At 40.1% G+C, this 21,970-nt stretch overlaps 1 protein-coding gene across 4 annotated transcripts in view; it reads right to left on the minus strand.

The window, feature by feature from the left end:
* Positions 1-21,970, minus strand: part of LOC132140763 (voltage-gated potassium channel subunit beta-3) — a 70,730-nt gene extending 48,760 nt beyond the window's left edge. For 2 of the 4 annotated variants that reach the window (XM_059549723.1, XM_059549721.1), the window contains exons 1-2: positions 21,928-21,970; positions 20,949-21,319 (exon numbers count right to left, since the gene is read on the minus strand). In XM_059549723.1, coding sequence (XP_059405706.1) covers positions 20,949-21,238 — 290 coding nt within the window. In that variant the 5' untranslated portion in view covers positions 21,239-21,319; positions 21,928-21,970. Of the gene's footprint in view, positions 1-12,044; positions 13,367-20,948; positions 21,320-21,927 lie in introns of those variants that run through there. The other 2 variants (XM_059549724.1, XM_059549722.1) reach the window with 1 other exon arrangement.

A 21,970-nucleotide genomic window follows, 5' to 3' on the forward strand; every position in this document is an offset into this window, starting at 1 on the left:
TGAGTCGGTACTCAGGCTAGGGAGTAGGTCTAAATGGACCGCTCTAGTGGTCAGACATTTAAAGAGAATGCCCCATCGCTTCTCTGTACGTCTACCAATTTTGACTAACAGGGGGCCAAAGCAGTCCATTCCGCAAGAATAGAAGGCAGGTTTGTATAGCTGAAGTCGCGCCTCAGGTAGATCTGACATCTTAGGGATTGTCGGTTGGGCCCTCCAACGTTGACATTCTGGGCAGTCACGTTGAAACCGGCGGACAGCTTCGCGGCCTCTGAGAATCCAATAGTATCTCCGTATTTCCCCAAACAACTGTTCCGATCCAGGATGATGCAACTTGTCATCATAATGGTGAATAATCAAGCGAGTGACAGGGTGGTTGGGATCCAGAACCAGAGGATGTAAAATGGAGTCCTCGATGCCTGCAGTTCGCCGCAAACGACCTCCCACCCTTATCAGATCACTGGACGGATCCATTTCAGGGGATAGAGTAACTAATAGACTTCCGGACTTAACTGGCTTCCCAGTCTCAAACAGTTTATAATCCTCAGGGAAGGATTCCTGCTGAGCCTGTTTGAGGATATGGAACTCAGCTTGGTGGTAATCCTCAGCCTCTGGAGAAGTCCCTGGAACCGAGTTGACCCGAAGTTCTTGAGCAGTGACATCCAATAGTTCTTGCCAGGTGTTGTAATTCCATCCATTAATCTTACCAGATGAGAGAGGAAAGGTACTGATACCACAGAAGGTAGATTTACGCAGTTCAACCTGGTCTTCCCTTGTTTCAGTCTAAGGGATTACTGGCCATTCCTTGGGATCTTGGAGGAGGAAAGGGGGTCCTTGAGACCATCGGTTTGGCACAGCAAGGTATTGGAGAGGTCTTCCCTTCGTGAGGTCATCAGCGGGGTTGTCTGCAGACCTTACATGATGCCAGGAACACTTCTCCGTCAGCTCCTGGATTTCAGCAATTCTATTCCCAACAAAGACTCTGTAACGGCAGGAGTCAGAATTCAACCACTGGAGGACTGTAGTAGAGTCTGTCCACAGGGAAATAGATTTGATTGGTAGCGTTAACTCTGTCTCCAGTAACTTAGCCAGCTGTGCCGCTACTAGACTACCACAGAGTTCTAGTCTTGGAATGGAGTGAGCTCGTTTAGGAGTGACACGAGAGCATGCTTTAATGAAGGACAGGTAGGTCTGACCATCCTGGTCAGTAGTCCGGAGTTAGGCGACCGCTCTATATGCCTGCTCAGAGGCATCCGAGAAAATATGTACCTCATGGGTGACTCCGTCCCTCACAACTTCAGTAGGAACATAAGACCGGGGGAAGGAGATACAAGGAAGGTATCAGAGTTCTTCCTCCCATGCATTCCAGGACTGGAGGAGCTCAGGTGGTAGGTTGGGGTCATCCCATCCTCTCTGCTTGTTCCACAGCTGCTTGATGATGACTTTTGCCCGAGTGGAATAAGGTAGAAGCCATCCCAGAGGGTCGTACTGGGTAGCTAGGACCTTATAGATGTTCCTCAAAGTTGGAGTCTCATAGATCACAGGTCGGTGTTTGTAGGACAAAGTGTCCATCTGCCAGTTCCAGCTCAGACCCAGCGTCGACTCAGGGATGTCAGACTTCTCCTGCGTCAACCACAGCTCCACACTTGCAGCTTGTGCATGAGAAGGTAGGTGACTCAGCACAGTAGGATCACTGCAGGCCCATTGGCGAATTTCGAATCCAGCTCCAGACAGGATATTCCGTAGTCCATCAATCAAGTTCCGAGCTTCATCTGCAGTAGGCAGGCTCTGCAGGCAGTTATCGAAATAGAAACACCTCTCCACTGAGAATCTAATTGCCTCATCTGTCAGGGGGTGTTGCCGCACGTGACGCTGTAGTGCATAGGTAGCACAACAAGGACTGGAGGTTGTACCGAAGGGTAATACCTGCCACTCAAGAATTCTGGGTGCCTCATCCATCTTCAGGTCCCGCCAAAGTAAACGGAGAAGAGGACGGTCCTCAGGTATAAGGCGAACCTGATGGAACATCGCCTTAATATCCCCACTCACTGCCACAGGATGTTCTCTGAAACGGATAAGGACGCCCAACAGTGAGGCCCCAAGGGTGGGTCCTGGCAGCAGGTACTGATTAAGGCTTTGTCCTTGGTACTGGTAGGAGCAGTTAAAGACAAGGCGGAACTTCCCATTGTGACTAACGAGATGGTGGGGAATGTACCAGCATTCATCTGAATCAGATATAGGGTCCGTCACCTTTCTAACAGCTCCTGTCTCAATGAGTTTCCTCATCTCCTCTTTATAGACCTCAGCTCTGACAGGCTCCTTCAGCAGACGCCTCTCCACACTGCGAAGGTTAGGTAAGACTGATTCTTTAGGTGCCTTCAACAAAGGCATGTCCTTTCTCCGCAGTAGGGGTGTAGCCAACCTGTTGATTTCCTCCATTTCCATGGTGAGAGTCTTATGGTCAAGCATCTGAAGAGACTCCTGATCCTGCTTGGACCTGGTTACCTCTTTGCCTTCCCACTGTGGAACCATATCCAACTGCCACAGTCGTTGAACATTCTGAAGGAGTTCATCCTGAATTGGATCCATGGAGGTTAGCAGACATTGCCGTGGGGTAGGAGGACAGACCATGGAAGGTATAGGACCCTGGAGTGTCCAACCTAAGCGTGTGTGAACTGCAGCAGGTGCAGCCGGGCCGCCCCATCGAACAGGCTCTGTTGGGGTTATAAGATGGGGCTGATCTGAACCAATGAGAAGTAAAGGTTGGACATCAGTGAGTGGACAGGGGGTAATACCGCGCAGATGTCTGTACTTCTGTTGCAGCTGTTCTACTGGGTAAGACTGGCGTGAAAGGTTAAGCCGATCAGCGGTGAAGGCATGATCTATCTTATAACTGGTCTGAGGTTTAAAGAGGGAAGAGACTTGAAAGGAAATAGAACAACCATGAATGACCTGAATATCATCTCGCACTGTCCGCAATGGAAGATTTTCTGGGATACCCTGAATCCCCAAGGCCTTAACTGCAGTGGAGAGTAGAATGGTTCTCTCTGACCCATCGTCAAGAAGAGCAAAGGTGTCCAAGGAACGATCTTCATAATGTAGATTCACCGGAACCACTTTGAGCATAACTCGTCCTTTGACAGAGGGTTTATCCAGAAAGAACCTATCTGGGGAGGAATTTGTTAGGCAGCTCTTATCCATGTTAGCTGAATCCTCCTTTGGGGATGGACTGACATTCACCTCATGGAGAGGGCAGAGATGGGTACCCTGGCAGATGTTGCATGGCTTTTTAAGGTCACACTGTGCAGCATGGTGTGCCCTGGCACAGCGCCAACAACGGTTGTTACTGCGAATCCAAGTCCTGACCTGGTCTGAGGTAAGCTTAGCGAAAGAGGCACACTGACTCAGGTAATGCTCAGTCTTGTCACAGAAAGGACAATAAAGTTTCCCTTTGGAAGGCTTTGTCTTTGAAACAGGACCTTTACGATGGACGGGAGTCTCAACAGGGGATTCTCCAACTCCATGTAGGATGGTCATGGTTCTCTTCCCTGAATCAGATTTTGCATGTGAACCCTTGGACATTGGCTCAGTATCATAACTGTGGCACCAAGTTTCGTAACGAAGCCAGTTCGAAAGATCAATCAGATTAGGGGTTGTGCCAGGTTGGCGGAACATAAGCCGACGAAACTCAGCTCGCTGCTCAGGGGGTAACTTACTCAGAAGGCGTGCGACATGGGACCCACAACTCAACTTCAGCTCACCATCACGTCCCAGAGTTCTCAATAGGCCCACTAGTGACTGCACTTGGAGAGCAAACCTCTGGAAGGCTGAGATATCACCTCTCTTTATGTCAGGACTCTCAAGGACACTAGCAATCTTCCTTAAAGCTGATGTGGTTGACCAAATTTATCATGAAGCGCTGCCATCGTATTAGTGAATGGAGTAGGTGAGTTAAGATAAGCATCTGCTATCATTTTAGCCTCCTCCAGCTTAAGGTGATCCACTAAGATCTGATATTTGAAAAGTTCAGTCCCGTCTGGGGGAAGCAGGTTCTCCAGAGCTATCCGGAGCCGAGCAAACTCACTAGGATCAGACCGGCTGAACTTAGGAATTGTAGGAGAAGGACCCCGGTATAAATATTCAGACCTAGCATGAGGTGCTACAGAACATAGACCGGGCTCGGCCTTTGGTGCAAAGGATGGAGGATTCAAATGAGCATGTACTGAACTGAATCGTGAAGTAACAGGCACAGTCGTGCTGTTAGCAGGTAAGGGCATGGCCGCAGATGTGAGTAACTCTCGAAGCTCTTTAGGGGTAGGAGGTGGGGGGAACCCAAAAGTGTCAGGAGCATAAGGCTTAGGAGTGCGTGTTTCAGTAGCCGGGAACACAAAGGAATACTTTCTATTCTCGGGCATCACCGGGTGGTAAACAGTGGCGCCTGTGTCGGAGAGTGTAAGGTCACCCACCTGGTTCATCCAGTCAATGTCAGGCTCAGGCCAGGGTGGTGGGGGAAGATCAGCGAAATTTCCCTCATCCACAAAAGGCGTGGATTCATACCGTCTCACAGGAGGACTGGATAGCTGCAATGCCAGTGGCTGTGCTAATGAGAGATTCTGGCTTCTGGTTAGACTAAGGTCAGCTCGAAGTGACTGAGCAACTTGAACTAATTCTCTGACTTCTGCACGGACTTCTCTCAGCTCCCTCAGATCTGCTTGGAAAGCCTGATGAGTCTGCATTAGTTGTGCATGCTCCTGACGCAGGTGCTCCAATTCACTGTGGTGTGCAGAGGAAATGAAACCAGCCGCTTGAGGAGAGGAGAAGGATGGCTGATGGAATTCAGCATGCTGTGGAGGCTGATAATTTGAGGATATGATCTGTGAGCCATCAGAACAGACCAGGTCACCACCAGGGGGAGTGGTGTAAGGCTGGAAGGATGGGGGGGTAGTCCGGTGGACAGGTGCCTCCCAAGGATGCGGGACATCATACTCGGCGACAGGTCTGAGGCGGGTATACTGTACTTCATACTGCTTAAGGTGAGCAGGTCGACGTGTATGGTGTTTAGGACGAGCTCCACTAACAATCTCCTCATCACAATCCATCATGTCAGAAGGGAATACTCATCCGGCTCGAAGGACCAATTTGTTGGAGAGACTTTAAGACTGTTAGGTTCTGATCAGGTTATGGATGAGTAAAACCTCCTGGGTGCCGGTCAGAGCACCAATAATGAGGAGACAGGTGATTAGCTTTGAATGGTGTATTCGTAGAGAAAAGGAAGGTCCACAGATGTACAAAGGTGAAAATAGTCTTGATATATAATCTGCAACAATCTCCACAAACAAACTGGAAGCATCATCCTTGCAGCTGATGGCTTGGACAGATCACACGAACACTTCAAACAGCGGCAGCTCAGCAAAATACACTGCCCCCTAACGTCTTACTATACTATAACTATGTCCATTTTGACAATCAGTCAATCAATAATTATTATTTTTTTTATAGTGTTCAAAAAAAAAAACTTCAGCAAACTTTGAGCACGTTACAGAAATAAAAAACTTTAAAAGAATATTCTTAAGTTAACTGGCTAAAATTATAAGAACACTAGTATTTTTGCCAGATAAAAAATGGTTTTAAGTCAGTTATTTCTATCTTTTGATGAAGTGTGTTAGTAGGAAATATAATTTTACATTTCCAAATACTTAATTTTGCCATTAATTGTAGAAATTGTGAAAGTGCAAGGCATGTGCACTTACAGCAATCAGACCCAAGTCTATGACAGGAATGAGTTTGGAAATGTTTCATGACATTGTACTGGCAAAACAAATTGAATGCAGTTAAATATGAGTCACCACTCTTGTGAGATCAAATGAATTTCCTTAATGTAATAAGCAGATCTATGTTCATTAACATGACTATGAGTTAGATCCACAAAACAAGACTCTAAAACCCAAAAATAAATGTGCAAAGAGTTGGGGTAAAGGTCTTGTGGACTGCTCTGGAGGTTTGGGTCTTGGGTTAAGTCATGGTCTAATTTTGGACCTCAAGGGTTCTAGTCTTGGTCAGGGTCTCAGGGAGTCTGCAATTGGTCTGGGTCTTGGGGGTCTGGTTTTGTCTCGATCCCTGTATAAACACACACATAAAGGGAACTGAACCAATTCTATTTGTTATCTTTTCCCCTTACCCATTGTTGTACTGTTTGTGCATTTGTAGTGTATTTCAAATCTTAAAAGTATATTTACTGTATATGCAGATATATTAAATAAAATGATACTTATGTGTACTTAAAACAATTAAGTAAACTTTCTAAAAAGAGCACATTGTTTTTTTAAATTATCAAATGAAATGTATGTCTACTAGTACATTTTAAATAATTATGTTATAATATTCTTTAGTTGTACTTGTTTTGTTTTATGTCTTGGTGTACTTCATCATTACAAATGTGTAATTACAAATATGAAATTGAAATGACATTAAATTATATTTTAGTTTTATCATAAATGTTTTTTTTTCCCCAGTACATTCAACCAAAGCCAAAATAAATCATTTAGAAACTAAAAAAATGTACTTAAGTCCTACTTAAATAAGTAAAAAAGAAAAAGCAGTTCAGCTTATGTCAGCTGATGTCTTTAGACATGTTGGTCCATGTGTTGTCTTGGATAAGTGTTAGGGATTTGATGTTAATCTTAGTTATGGATTTTGTGTTGGAATCAGAGATCAGTGTCTTTGACCTGTTTGATTTCTTATCGACTAGCAATCAGACTAGCTCTGGATCACTCACTGTTAATTGTGATCTTGGTTAACTGAGAGAATTACAGATTAGAAGATGCTGGCCCACATCTACCTAAAGCCAACAGAACAGAGAGACATTCATTTCATTTGGCCATATTTTGTTTCATACTTCTCACTGGCCAAAGCAGAAGCTAATCTTTCTTTGTTTTTACTTAAAAACACATTAAAATTCCAGACATGTATTTCCAAGTCAACGTTGAAAGTCAGAGAGCTAATGCCTGTGCAGAACTGTTTTATTGCAGAAGTCTTTTTTTTTTTCATGGAAACAACCACATAATTGAGATCTGAATTAGATTTGTTTTACATATTAGTACATAATACACAATGTTAATTAAATATTTCACCCTCAAATTATAATTCTTTGGTCATTGACTCACCTCTATAGATTTATGTCCCTGCCTAAAGTCTTTTCACCCCCCCACCCCCCCCAATTTTTTTTTTTTTTTGCTGGTATTATAACCTTGTTTCAGATAATAAAGTATATGAAGCATATTAAAACCTTTTTTTACTGCTTTTTGTAACTTAACTTTGTTGTTGTATGGAAAAAGAGCAACATAGATATTCTGCTAAGCATCTTCTTTTACATTTCACAGATGAAAAAAAGTCATATAGGTAACGGACAGCATTAGGATGAGAAATTTAGAAACGTGAATCTCTGCAAGCCACTTTAACTCTGCAAGAACTGAATAAAAAATCTAACATATGGCTTGTGACAAATTTTCTGGCTAAGGACATTGCTGTATAACCTCTCGCTATGACAAGCACAACTGCGATATTCACAGATTATGTGCCATCAGATGCATATGCTTCTTAATGGCCTCCATCTCCCAGTGCATGTAAAATAAATGGTAGCTTTTCAATCACAACTATTAGAGGTCATAAGCATAATTACAGCTGTTGTTATTTTAATTGACATTAATAGCATTACACAGCAAGTATATTCTAATTGGTTTGATACACATGCCTTACATTTGAAAAAAAAAATGATGCAGTGTACACTGCGAAACATGCATTAAGCAGTGTGCTAGTATTTTATTCTGAACATGCTGTTGAGCAGTGAGAAAGAGAGAGATTCAGTATGGAAAGAAATGAGAATCTCTTTACCTCAACAGCTATCTTTATCTTGACCACTAACTGAAGTTGCAGTGCTTTTGTGTCTCTATTTATTAAAAAATGAGATGACAGTTTATTGAGAAAACTCCACAAAAACAATCTTTTTTCTTTTCACCTGCCAACTTCCACCCTCTGGCTAACAATCTCCTGTCCTTTATACACCATTGGCACAGCTGCTCAATAAAGAGGACTCTAAGTAATAACACAATGTAAACTAGATTAAAAAAGTTCTCTAAAGCAAACTTTGATGATGCCTTGAGTTTACAAAGACTGAATTCTGAAGGGTTTAAGGCCACGCAGTTTATCAGACATTCAAACAGAGATGATAGAACAATAGATAGATAGATAGATACAACCCGAATTCTGGAAAAGTTGGGACGTTTTATAAATTTTAATAAAATGAAAACTAAAGGAATTTCAAATCACATGAGCCAATATTTTATTCACAATAGAACATAGATAACGTAGCAAATGTTTAAACTGAGAAATTTTACACTTTTATCCACTTAATTAGCTCATTTAAAATTTAATGCCTGCTACAGGTCTCAAAAAAGTTGGCACAGGGGCAACAAATGGCTAAAAAAGCAAGCAGTTTTGAAAAGATTCAGCTGGGAGAACATCTAGTGATTAATTAAGTTAATTGATATCAGGTCTGTAACATGATTAGCTATAAAAGCTTTGTCTTAGAGAAGCAGAGTCTCTCAGAAGTAAAGATGGGCAGAGGCTCTCCAATCTGTGAAAGACTGCGTAAAAAAATTGTGGAAAACTTTAAAAACAATGTTCCTCAACGTCAAATTGCAAAGGCTTTGCAAATCTCATCATATACAGTGCATAACATCATCAAAAGATTCAGAGAAACTGGAGAAATCTCTGTGCGTAAGGGACAAGGCCGGAGACCTTTATTGGATGCCCGTGGTCTTCGGGCTCTCAGACGACACTGCATCACTCATCGGCATGATTGTGTCAATGACATTACTAAATGGGCCCAGGAATACTTTCAGAAACCACTGTCGGTAAACACAATCCACCGTGCCATCAGCAGATGCCAACTAAAGCTCTATCATGCAAAAAGGAAGCCATATGTGAACATGGTCCAGACGCGCCGTCGTGTCCTGTGGGCCAAGGCTCATTTAAAATGGACTATTTCAAAGTGGAATAGTGTTTTATGGTCAGACGAGTCCAAATTTGACATTCTTGTTGGAAATCACGGACGCCGTGTCCTCCGGGCTAAAGAGGAGGGAGACCTTCCAGCATGTTATCAGCGTTCAGTTCAAAAGCCAGCATCTCTGATGGTATGGGGGTGCATAAGTGCATACGGTATGGGCAGCTTGCATGTTTTGGAAGGTTCTGTGAATGCTGAAAGGTATATAAAGGTTTTAGAGCAACATATGCTTCCCTCCAAACAACATCTATTTCAGGGAAGGCCTTGTTTATTTCAGCAGGACAATGCAAAACCACATACTGCAGCTATAACAACAGCATGGCTTCGTCGTAGAAGAGTCCGGGTGCTAACCTGGCCTGCCTGCAGTCCAGATCTTTCACCTATAGAGAACATTTGGCGCATCATTAAACGAAAAATACGTCAAAGACGACCACGAACTCTTCAGCAGCTGGAAAGGCAAGAATGGGACCAAATTCCAAAAGCAAAACTCCAGCAACTCATAGCCTCAATGCCCAGACGTCTTCAAACTGTTTTGAAAAGAAAAGGAGATGCTACACCATGGTAAACATGCCCCGTCCCAACTATTTTGAGACCTGTAGCAGAAATCAAAATTGAAATGAGCTCATTTTGTTCATAAAATTGTAAACTTTCTCAGTTTAAACATTTGCTATGTTATCTATGTTCTATTGTGAATAAAATATTGGCTCATGTGATTTGAAAGTTTTTTAGTTTTCATTTTATTAAAATTTAAAAAACGTCCCAACTTTTCCGGAATTCGGGTTGTAGATAGATAGATAGATAGATTGATTGATTGATTGATTGATTGATTGATTCTGGCTGTTGCTAGGGTGGATAAGTAGAACGGTAGATGGGAGTTTAAAAGCATATCAAATGTCTAGTGAGTGTTTCTTAAACCGGCATAATAAAATCCATCTCACTTTCCAACACTCTCCACTAAACCTGTACTGTGTGTGTGTGTGTGTGTGTGTGTGTGTGTGTGTGTGTGTGTGTGTGTGTGACGCCTAGGAGAAGTCTCTCCACTGTCTGTCCAAAAAGTCAAGTCCACATGACCACAAGGAGAACCTCACAGGAAGTGAGCGTCTGTCCAACATGGAAAATGGCAAAGCTGAGTTTGCTTTAGGTCCAGGTATAGATCCAATAGAGTGATGTGCAGCAAAGTGGAAACTCATTTAAATAATGGCTCAGCAATCTCTGAGAAAGGGCTGTGAACGATCCGTGGGTAGTCTGAGGCTGAGATTAGCACAACACACGCTCACACAAACATATTTCACAGTGAAGCAACATATTCAAGGAGAAGAAATGTGATGTTGTACTGGATTTTATCCACCAAGAATTGATTAGATCATGAAAAGTGGGCATTTATACAATAATGAAACAAATCAGGATGCAAGTTTGCAGTGGAAGAACTACTAGCCCTTTGAAACAAGGACTAATTTCAGTGGCTGAACACGTAAAATTTAATCATGAACAGTTACAGAGCAATTTTCTTTTGGGATAACATGCAGTGATGAATCAGGCACGCACACATACAGGTTTGTTTTTGTCATCCCTTAGCTTAATGGTTTTTATACTGTACAAAATGTATATTCTATCGCCCTCCACCATCCCTACACCTAACCCTAGTCCTCACAGGAAACTTTGTGCTATTTCAGATTTTCAGTACACTCCATTCTGTGTGATTTATATGGTTTTGAAAAGTGGGGACATGGGGTAATGTCTTGAAAAGTTAGCTTCTCCTTGTAAAGCCTATGTTATACCGTTGTCATTATAAAAATCTGTGTCCTGATATGTCACAAAAACGTGCACGCACACACACACATAAATAGCTAAGCTGCAGTAGAATTTCCTGAAGAATATGCCACAATTTTAGAATGTTGTGAATGCCTGCCAGAGTGTTGCTACGCTGTTGCTAAGGTGTCTGGAGTAGCACATTGCTGCTGTGTGGAAGTTCAGAATTTTCTGGGAGGATGTTGAAGCATTGCTAGGTGATTGCTGGATGATTGAACTTGCAATATCTCTAATATTCAGATGCCTACATTGTAAAAATATGTTTGAAAATTTTAATTACCATATATAAAAATAATATTACATTTTATGTCATTTTGCTGTAACTAAATACTGTCAAACACATAGGTTTTGCCAATAAAAATCATGACCTGCCAATAACATAATATAATTTACAGTGAAGTCCCTAGAAATATATTTTCTTTAAATAGTTTTGCTTCTTCTTATTTTTGTTAGCAGTAATGTACATTAGATGCTTTTTGTTAAATTATCTGTTTTTTGGTTCATGTTTATGCATTATTTTAGTGATGTGTGTTACCCTAATGGTGATTACCCTAGATTGAACATTATATTGATTCTTGAAATAAACTTAAGGGTTGTAAAAAATATACAGGCATCAATATGCCATCCTTTATAAACATTGTCAGTTTTGATAGTGAATTTGCTGTAAATTTGACAGGATATCTTTTACATTGTAGATATTACTTGAAACCACACTTATTCTCATCATCTGCCAAACACAAATCACAAGTCAGATTACTTAATAATAATAATAATAAATCATAATAAAGAAGCAATTTATTCTTTTGGCAACTTCAAGTTCTGCATTTTATGCAACAACTAATTCTGTGTCATGGAATGAGAGCTTATCATACTATATAATATATTGATATGTACTAAACACTAAAGGCATTAGATGACTTAGTCAATAATGCAAGCAAAGGAGGCGATTCCATGTCTGCCCCTGACATCTAGTTTGCCATTCATTCAGCTCAGCCATAACACAAGCACTGAAGTGAATACACACGCACTCAGTATTAAAGCGTCTGTCATTGGGCCCTTATGAATCTTTAAAGAAGCCATAAACCATCAGACAGCACAGAATAACCCAGTCCTGGCCTATGCTGCCACCCAACAGGTGGTGCTACACACATACACATGCCACTTCCACCTGTCTCACCTGTATTTCATACTACTGTGTCGTCCAATAGCCTCCTTCATGTGGGCGTGGCCTTGAGGCACAGGTCGGGACCCCGGCACGTCCCGTGTTTTGCCCGAGCTTTGAGTGGCGTAGTTGCCATTTCCACCCTGTCCGCTCCCTCTGTCTCCTCCACTTCCACCTCCACCTCCTCCACTGCTGCTGCCCCCTGGTGGAGGGGCAGTTCGCAGGCCGCACAGCCGGTCCTCGCTGCGGCTCTTCAGATTGTGCTCCGTACAAGCGAATGAGACCTGCATCCTGACCTGCTCTCACACTCTTGTGACACTTGTGTGTTTAAGTTTATTAGACTGAATCACTGGTGTGGTAACAACGAATATGTTTATGGGAGTGCCTGATGTTAGATGATAGATAGATAGATAGATAGATAGATAGATAGATAGATAGATAGATAGATAGATAGATAGATAGATAGATAGATAGATAGATAGATAGATAGATAGATAGATAGATAGATGCACAGGGCCAACCTGTGCTCAAGTCAGGTCTTGCACCTGCTGGCACCAACTTGCAGCTGTTGCCAGGAGGGCGCGCGTCCAAACGCAACAGTGATGCGGTGGGGTGCGTGTTTATGTCGCCAGGCAAAAAGTCACGACTGGCTGCTGTCCAGGCATTTAGTGTGCCGCTGCGTGCACAGTCTGTCTATGCAGTCGTCCACTGCACTTCTCCGATATCCGGATCGACGCAACTTGAAGACGCTCTTCTCCGTGTTGAGGCATTCCTCTGCAGAATCCGGGTGGTCTTTCTGTGCGAGGTGGGGGACCTCCTCAAAATGCGGAACCACCCATCCACACCGGGTTTCCACTGACGGGATGCGCAACAGCCGGTGCCGCTTCACCTAATGGCACTCAAGCCCAGCTACGCGGCGGCCGAACGCGACTGCAGGGACGCGCGCCTTGCCATCTCCTCGTCTACACTCGTATGAACACAAATTCACGCACACAATCACTCTTCCACGCGCTAAGTGGTGATGGTCACTATCTGACACACAGCGCACCCTCACGCGTTCGACACAAGGCAGCAAATGTCGCGCTGTTTTTCTGGCGCGTAATTATTGCCATTGTGATCATCGCATGCGATCAAAAGATAGTTTGACAGCTCCGCAGTGTCCATATTCCATCGTCAGATCTCACTGTAGCAGCCGATATGTCGCATCGTGAAGGCGGTCAAGCAACGAAAGGCTGTCGATGGAGATGTGAAGGGAACTGTGCATCCGTTCAGAGCGACAAAGCCATCAAACGCGAGACTGCCAACTTACAACCCAATGAAAACCTCTGTGATCCCCCACTCTCTCTCTCTCTCTCTCTCTCTCTCTCTCTCTCTCTCTCTCTCAGTCTCGGATTTCCATTGTGATTAATGTGTGAATTGAGCAGGACCACTGCGGAATAATCAGGTTATTGTTTGGGTAAGGGTTAGACACACACATAAACACTCACAGACACATTTTAAAATCCTCTGTTGCATTTCAGATAGGCAGCAAAGCAAAAAGGTTCCAAAGGTTGATAATGGAATACAAAAAAATCAGGAAATTATAAATCAGGAATCTGCCATTCAGACTGTCAGTCAAAATTCTTTACTGACAACACTGTAGGCCTATATTAGATTTTAGCAAATGCATCACTTTATTTTCAAACCACTAACATACCAACATTTATCAAATAAAACTGAAATATGTTTGTACAATATATCCAGCATTTTTATATTTTTAATGAATTTCTATATTTTTACATTTTGGTTCACAGGCCTTCTGCAGTACATTTAAAACTCTGAAAGTAGAATATTATTTATCTTCAAATGGACTAAAACATAAGCACACATGAGAAGGCAAGGGAATTAAATCACATTAAATTAAAATGTAGTGACAGATCTTTTTCTTCATATCAACATACCAGTGTAACAGATAATTGAAAAAGGAAAAAAAAATGTAGGATGGGGACTTGGTTTTGTTCATTGGTTGTTGACTGGATGTTGCAACGTGGGTGTTGTACTCAGACAGATGAGCTTGCAGGGATTTTGTGTAAGTGGAAAAATAACTGGAGATGCCCTGCATGAGAGAAGTCTGACATTTCACATTTCACCAGAAGGCCCAGTAAGGACATTTTGATTAGACATTACAAGATAAAAAAAGAAAAAAAGAAGCATATGCATGGATGAATTGTTCACATGAACATCTATAATATGCACTTTGAATAAAGATTTTCCATTTTATACCTACTTTAAGATGCTATTATAAACACAAACATGTGAACAATCCAAATACTTAAACACAAAATAAACACACACACACTTTGAACCAAACTGCAAGAACATTCTTTGCCAAGTCTCTCAGCTGATCATAAACCAGTACAATGAGTGAACTATAACCCTGCTGACACAAAAACAAAAACATGCTCTTGGCACTCCTCACAAACTGCTTAAAAAGACCAAGGGGAGTTGCTAGAGCTAGATGGTTGTGCTTCTGTTGCTGATGGATGCTGCTCTCTGACCACAGATACAGGAGACAAAACCTCGTATGAAACTTCAGTTGTTTAAGGACACATGTAAGCATTCCTACAATCGGGGGAGTTTATGTCGTTCAAACTGACTGTTCAACTGGACCAGCATTTATACACTGTCATGCAGCTATAGCATGTTTTTCAAAGCTGTACTCAGTGCATCAGGGCGCACAGATACTGCTGCCAACCAATCAGAGCGAGGCAGTGCAGAGGAGGCAGCCAGTGACAGCGCAGCTGTACTGTGTAGTGAATATGGGGGGAATAGAACAAATCTGCTCTCATCAGAGAACATCTGCATGCAATCCGAAGCCCGAGAGAGAGAGATGGGGGTGTAGCTGCATGTCACTCAATTCATTTGCTTTCTGACAATGCAAATTAACCGATCAAGAATCCTCTTTTAGGAACTGTCCAGAGTTCTGAAATGCTCCAAAATGCTGGATCAGCATAAATTTACAATTAATTAGCAATTAAAAGCAGAATCTTCTATTGAGACACCAACTGCTTTATATTTATAAACATAGTAAAATGTAATTTATTCTTGTTATTGCAATGCTGAATTTTCAGCATCATTACTCCAGTCAAGGTCTTCCACCAAACTCATCCAACCACGATGCTTTGTGCACTGGGGCACATCATGCTGGAATAGAAAATGACTTTTCCCAGACTGTTCCCACATACCAATGGCCAAAATGTCTTGGTATGCTGAAGCATTAAGCATTAAGCATTAAGAGGCCAGCCCGTCCTGTGAAGAACATCTCCATATCATCAGCCCTCCTCCACCAAACTTTATAGCTGGCACAATGCAGTCAGGCAGGTAACATTCTTCTGGCATCCACATAAGAATGCCAAACAAAAAAGAGCTTCATCTAGCAGGGATGAAATTTCACAAATAGACTTACTGCAAACCTGGCATCCTATAAAAGTGTCATATTTGAATTCACTGAGTTCTTCAGAAATTGTAAATTCTTTATTTTCTTAATGCAAAATGTTATTTTTTTAAATAATTTTGAATTTAGCATTTTGAGGTGAAATGTGACCTGGATATGCTCTTGACAGGATTTGCCAGATTCACTCTCAAAATTAGCATGTTGTTATGATCAGACTGGCCATGTTATAAGCCGATAAGGACAACAAAATTGTGTTCAAGGTGATCGCAGCTGTGTCAGAGGCGATCCATGAATTGTGTCCCTGAGCATGCCACTAAAATAAAGCTCATCATATCCCACATTGTATTAGATTGTACTTCTGTTTAGCTTCAAATAGTGGTCTCAACTGCAAACAACGTGAGGTGCAGTGACTGAACATGTGCTTTGTGGAATCAGAGCACAAACCACCTGGTTTGCGATTTAGTCCATATGGTGGTAGAAAGATGGAAAAAAGACAGACTGTGCCCTTTTATTTGCCTTTAAGGTGTGTCCTACTAAAAGCATAATTAAGATATAATTGCAAATTAATTGGCAGAAAATGACAAAAGTAGGTCTCGACCGATAGAGTAAAGGGATTTATCAGAGGACAAAAAGCTCTACTTTCTTTCTTGTTCTAATTTTCAGGAGTTAAAACACATTAAATGAAGACTGGAAAACAGTTTAATTCTCATTTGCTTTTCTTCAACAAAATCTGTTGCATGGCCTCCAGTGGACAGCAAAAAGAACTGAATGTCAATTATTCATGGAAGTAAGAATATGTTTTTCAAAAGAGGAAAACTGGAAACAGATCACTGTCCCCCCTGGAGGGACAACGCTTTTAAGTGCTTCCATCTGGAGAAAACAATATGCGATAACATAAAAGTGTCCACAGATACACACACGTGCACAGACACTTCAAACAGTGGTATATGCTATGCATTCAGACAAATGCTTATACGAACTGAAGACATATTGTTCTCCCTTGTTGATTTTCTTCCATCAGTCATCTTCCAGATCCTCACCATCCCTGTAGTACTCATTGCCCTCTTTCAGTGATTATTTTTTCTCTTTAAGCTGCTAAAGACACAATATTAAGAATGATTTAAAAGCTTTTTTTTCAGTCTATTTAAATATATACTCAAATGGCCAAAATATGTAGTTGCTCCAATATGTTTCTAAATATATTTGTGAATATATAAGAAAGTCTGTGTGTATGAATACTTTTTACAAATATATAAATGGCTGGACTGGCCATCGGGCAGACCGGGCATTTGCCCGGTTGGCCGACGTGCTTTTTGGGCCGATATATCTCATACTCATACTTTTTTTTTAATTATTTTTTTTTAAACGGCCCATAAAATATGTACATCGGCGGCCCATTCGATTTGTTTTGTTTTGCTTAATTGGCGGCGCTGGGTTTGTGCCGGTGTAATGCATTGGTCAAAGTCAGTGTTAGTTTTTTTTTTCTGACAGAACAGCCCATGAAACACGTAGATCAGCGGCCCATTGGCTCTTTTCTTGATTGACACTGGGTTGGCCCAATCACAACTTTAAACGAGTGAGCGAGCGGCAGCAGTGTCAGTGTGTATCTGTAAAAAAAGATGGAGAAGAAACGCAAGGAATGTGCAGATAAATAGCGTGAAAAAATAGAACCAGGCCCTTAAAGCAGACACTGTAAACTGTGTCAAAATATATGTTTTCTGACCTTCATCAGCTCCTGTGGCAGATGATGATAGTGAGGACGGAGGATCAGGAGAGAGATGAGAAAGTGTAGAGCCTGCGGTAAGCATAACTACTTTCAAAACACGTAGGCCATGTCATGATTGTAGATTATTTCCACATCTGCATAGTTGACGATTACCGCAATTCACTAGAAATTTAATAAGAGGCGTTTGTAAACCATGTTTTCCGCCAAAATAAAAGCTTGATGCTTGATGCAGTTTGCGTCAAAATAAAAGGTCATGTGCTTATCTCTTTCAAGTATAGAAATTGGTACAACTAATTAAGAAAGTTTCCTTTATTTTTTTGTGCATTTGTTTTACAAAATATGGCTATTACTGTCATTGGATTAATATTATAACTATTATTATGTATAGGTGTAATGTAAATAGACACTGTAACTAAAAGAGGATTGAATTTTTCTTTGTTTAATTTGCACACTGAATATGGGTTGGAGCTTTTAATTTTGAACTCTCAAAGTGCACCAGATTAATGAATTTAACATTAAAATGCACAAAATTTTCTCACGGGGGGGCATACCCCCGAACCCCCCTAGAAGGACCGAGGACACCACCATAGTTTTAACAAAAATCCTGTAAGAAACACTGGTATTGCTATTGCTTATAGCTTGTTTTAAGATTCACCGCTGTGGAGTATAGTTCAAATGTATTAATAAAATATAAAATAAAAAAATATACAATTTTGACTTATTTCATTTGTTAACTCTCACTCGTTCCTATACTCACTCATTACATGGCATTAGTGGTTTTAATGAATAGGAGTTGGTATGCATATAATTAAGGGCGTGCAAAGATGGGTGGTGTTTATGATCATATAGTGGGCCGGGCTGGGCAAAAATGCCCGGGCCGATTTTTTGTCCCAGTCCAGCCCTGAATATATATATATATATATATATATATATATATATATATATATATATATATATATATATATATATATATACATACAAATAAACTAATGGGCAAATATTTTTGCAAAAATATGTTTCAAAATATATGCATGTAAATATTTATTCAACCAATACCTTTTGGCCATTTTTGGTATATTTCTGAAAATGTATTTAAAAAATATAGATATATTTGTAATGCATTTATAATGTATGTTGTCTTACTTTCATGCTTCCCTACACACAGGGAACATAATTTCATTGTTATGTAAATCAATCAATAAAAAACAAAATAATTAGTTAATTAAATAATTAACTACAACATTCAATTTTTTTTATGAAAAATAACTTATTATTAAATAATTATAAATCTTGTTTTGACCTTTTCCATCCACATTTGCATTTGGCTACTGTAAAATTGGAAATTTGTTTTCTTGCACCTAAAATATATTTTGATTTGTGAATTTTACTAATTATATTTTTCGGGCTGTCTCTGGAGTTTGTGCTTGGAAAGAAGAATCAAATAACATTCTGTTTTGCATCCACTGTAAATATGGTGTTCAAATGCATCCATTCTGCATGAAGTGACATGTCAAAATACACCAGACCTGACACCAGTCAAGCCATAGAGGACCCATCATTCTGTCGTATACAAACAAACATACACACTGTTCTCTCAGGCTAAATAAGGACACTGTAGCCCCTGAGCCTCAAACCAGCGAACCTCGAGCACGGCCAGCAGTTCCCATGGCAACCTGCATAGAACTAATCACCTGGGGACACAGAACAGCCTTATGGGATTTGTGGTGCAATTATAACAGGATCAAGTACTGTATTATAAACTTCACAAAATGTCCATTATGCCAGAAGTGTCTCAGTCTTTGTATTAATTAGTATTCCTTGCTATACAGATATGCTAGTCTAGCACACTAATCTCTGTTTCTGCAGTAAGTATACTGTGCATTGTATGTTGATTTATTATATGCATGGATGATTTGCCAGAAATATTCAATATATAACCAGAACACCCTTTGTAATCCACTACATCCCAAAATACAAAGTGTTCAACTCAACCCAAATGTGCACAAGTTGTACCTGTAAGGCATAACATCTTGTTACTGGAGTAGTACCTTTAAAAGGATTTATTTAACTTTGAAAAGCTGCAGATTAGTAACTTAGAGTCCTTAAGGTGCTAATACTCACTTTTTAGGGTTAAATGGGTTATGAACAAAATAAATACTAGCCTTGGTTTTTAACTCATTAATAAATACAGCCATAGACAAAAGTAGATATAAAAACCTTATGTTTAAATTTCTAATATATGGTTTTCTGAGTGCACACATCCGAAGCATGCACACAGAAAGTGGCTGTCATTTGGCATTTGAGCACTAAACTTCTCTTTCATGTCTTATTGTACTTTAACTGTCAGATACACACATGAGTTACAAAAACTGCTAGTTATGTTTGTGAAGATAAACAGATGGGAAAGAAATGACAGATCTGGCAGCAGTGTAGCATACAGTAAATAAATCAGTAAATCCACTGCTCTCATATCTCCTCTGCACTTTTAATGCAAAATAACCATAAATATTCAATGATATGTGCAACATAGTGAGGTTGTAAAAACGGGAATTAGCAGGCTAAAGCGTGGATCTAAAAGCAGGGTCTTTTATGGAAAAAACAAAGAAACAAAAAACAGAGACAAACACAAGGAATCTACAGGTAGTGGAGTTAATGTGAGAACAGCGTAGCATTATTAGCTAACCACTCTCAAAGATACTTATTACTGCATATTTGACCTTTTTTACACTGTAAAAAAATAAAATAATAATAAAAATCATATTAAATTGAGTACAACAACAGCTGTGGTTTACAGAAATTCATCGAAAACAGTACAGAGACTGTGTTTTGGGATTGCATATTAGATGACTGTTTATTTTACAACTTTTAAACATTAAGTGATATAAAGTTAATTTACCCCCTCCCCCAATTGTTTTCAATTACAATTAAATAAAATTATTATTTTTTTAAATCACTTTTTACCATGAATTTCATTGGTAAATCGGCAATGTTAAACCATCATTTTTCATCATATATGGCAAGGTAACTTACAGTTATCCAATTAACAGGCTGGTACTGTATGTGTCTTTAAACTTTAATAAACAATTACATTTCCACACCTACAGGATACCTGATAGGTTCATAGTGCACCTTAGGCCTATTTAAAAACAAACAACAACAAAAACACCTATTCCAGCACACTATTTCAGTTTGCAAAATGAATCTATAAAAGCAAACTTTTACTACCATGATCTTTATCAGGCATTTATTTTAATTCAAAATCACCAGTCACCTCATCTAGATGGTGTTGTTTTTTAAATGTGTTGTTGAATACATTTTGATCATTTTTGCATGTGCATTAGTAATAATGTTTACCAATGAATCATGCAAAACTAATGTATTATAATTATAATAACAAGTATTATGTGCATTCAATTTATTGGTTAAATTTTTATTTAGTTTTGACTTTATAATGCAATGCAACCAAATTTGCTGATAAATGGACAATGTTAGCTGAATTAAACGTGCAACATAGTGTGTTCACAAAACAACTACTAGTGTTAGACATGTATAATTGCATACTGTTTACTTTGCAGCAAACAGTATGACAGTATCCTGCTCTGAATGCAGCTTCTGCTCTGCTACTGCTACCTCCATTTATATACACCTTCATTTATTATCCTTTCACATTCACTTTATCAGGTTTGACATTTTGACACCACTGAGAGTGCATTTCCCCGAACACTTCCACACACTCAGAGCTGTGCAGCTCCTCACTCACCGGTACAGCATGGCTTGTCTCTCTGATTGGCAGTCATTGATGCTGAGGCCACACTCCCTCAGGTAAAGCTCAAGTCGTCGCCGCTCAACCAGTCTGTGCGCCGCCTCCAAAATCTGAGAGGCCAGGGCATCCTTTTCTCCTTTTTGCCCCTTCCCACGGCCTTGCACAGGTCCTTTTGCCCCGGCGCTGCTTGATGGCACTGACGAGGCTTTAGGCTTCTTGCTGATCCCATACAAGTCCTCAACAGAGAACTTACCGCCCTTCGCCCCACGACTACCAAACATGGCCATATTCCTGGGTTTGGTTTGGTTTGTGTTCGTCCTCGGTTTGAGCTCTCAGTTGAGCGTTTAGACGCACTCCAACTGGCAGGACTTAATGTACAAAGATAAAAGAAATTCAAAAAAAAGCAAAGAACAAAGTTTCAGCATGTAGGTAAAAAAATAAATATATCATTTAGAGATGCCACATTTATCCGAAACGCACACAGACAAAAGAAAAAAAAAAGTCCCATCCTGGATGTTTGTTCTTTTACACTATGAAAATGGTGCCGAAACATCTGTACATATCACTGTCAAAACACCCACAAACACATTCTCTTTTAACATCTTCTCTTGCACTGTAAAAAGATCCTAGCTTCTAATTTTCTACCCTCTACATTTCTAATTTTACCAAATAATTTTAAACTTATAGTAAATATATTTATACAATCTAAAAAAGCATTTACTTAAAATCACAAATGTGAAAATAAGATTTTCTTTAAAAGAATATCACCTGGTTTAAGGTTATTTTTTTACTCAATAATAGTGAAAACTATCATACTAGTGTAATGCTGTTGCTTTAAGCATAAAGCTTTAGTTTGATATCCGCTCTTACAAATAAACAAATAAACAACAAATAAAAACAACCCAAAACGTAAAACAAACAAAAAAAAAATTCTAAAAAGTTCACAAATGTCAGAAAAATGCAGTTTCTTTCTTACTTTTGTCTCTTTTGATCTATTCCTCTTTTTCTCCCGATCTCTT

The sequence above is a fragment of the Carassius carassius genome, chromosome 5, assembly GCF_963082965.1.
Source record: "Carassius carassius chromosome 5, fCarCar2.1, whole genome shotgun sequence".
NCBI classification, from domain to species: domain Eukaryota; kingdom Metazoa; phylum Chordata; class Actinopteri; order Cypriniformes; family Cyprinidae; genus Carassius; species Carassius carassius.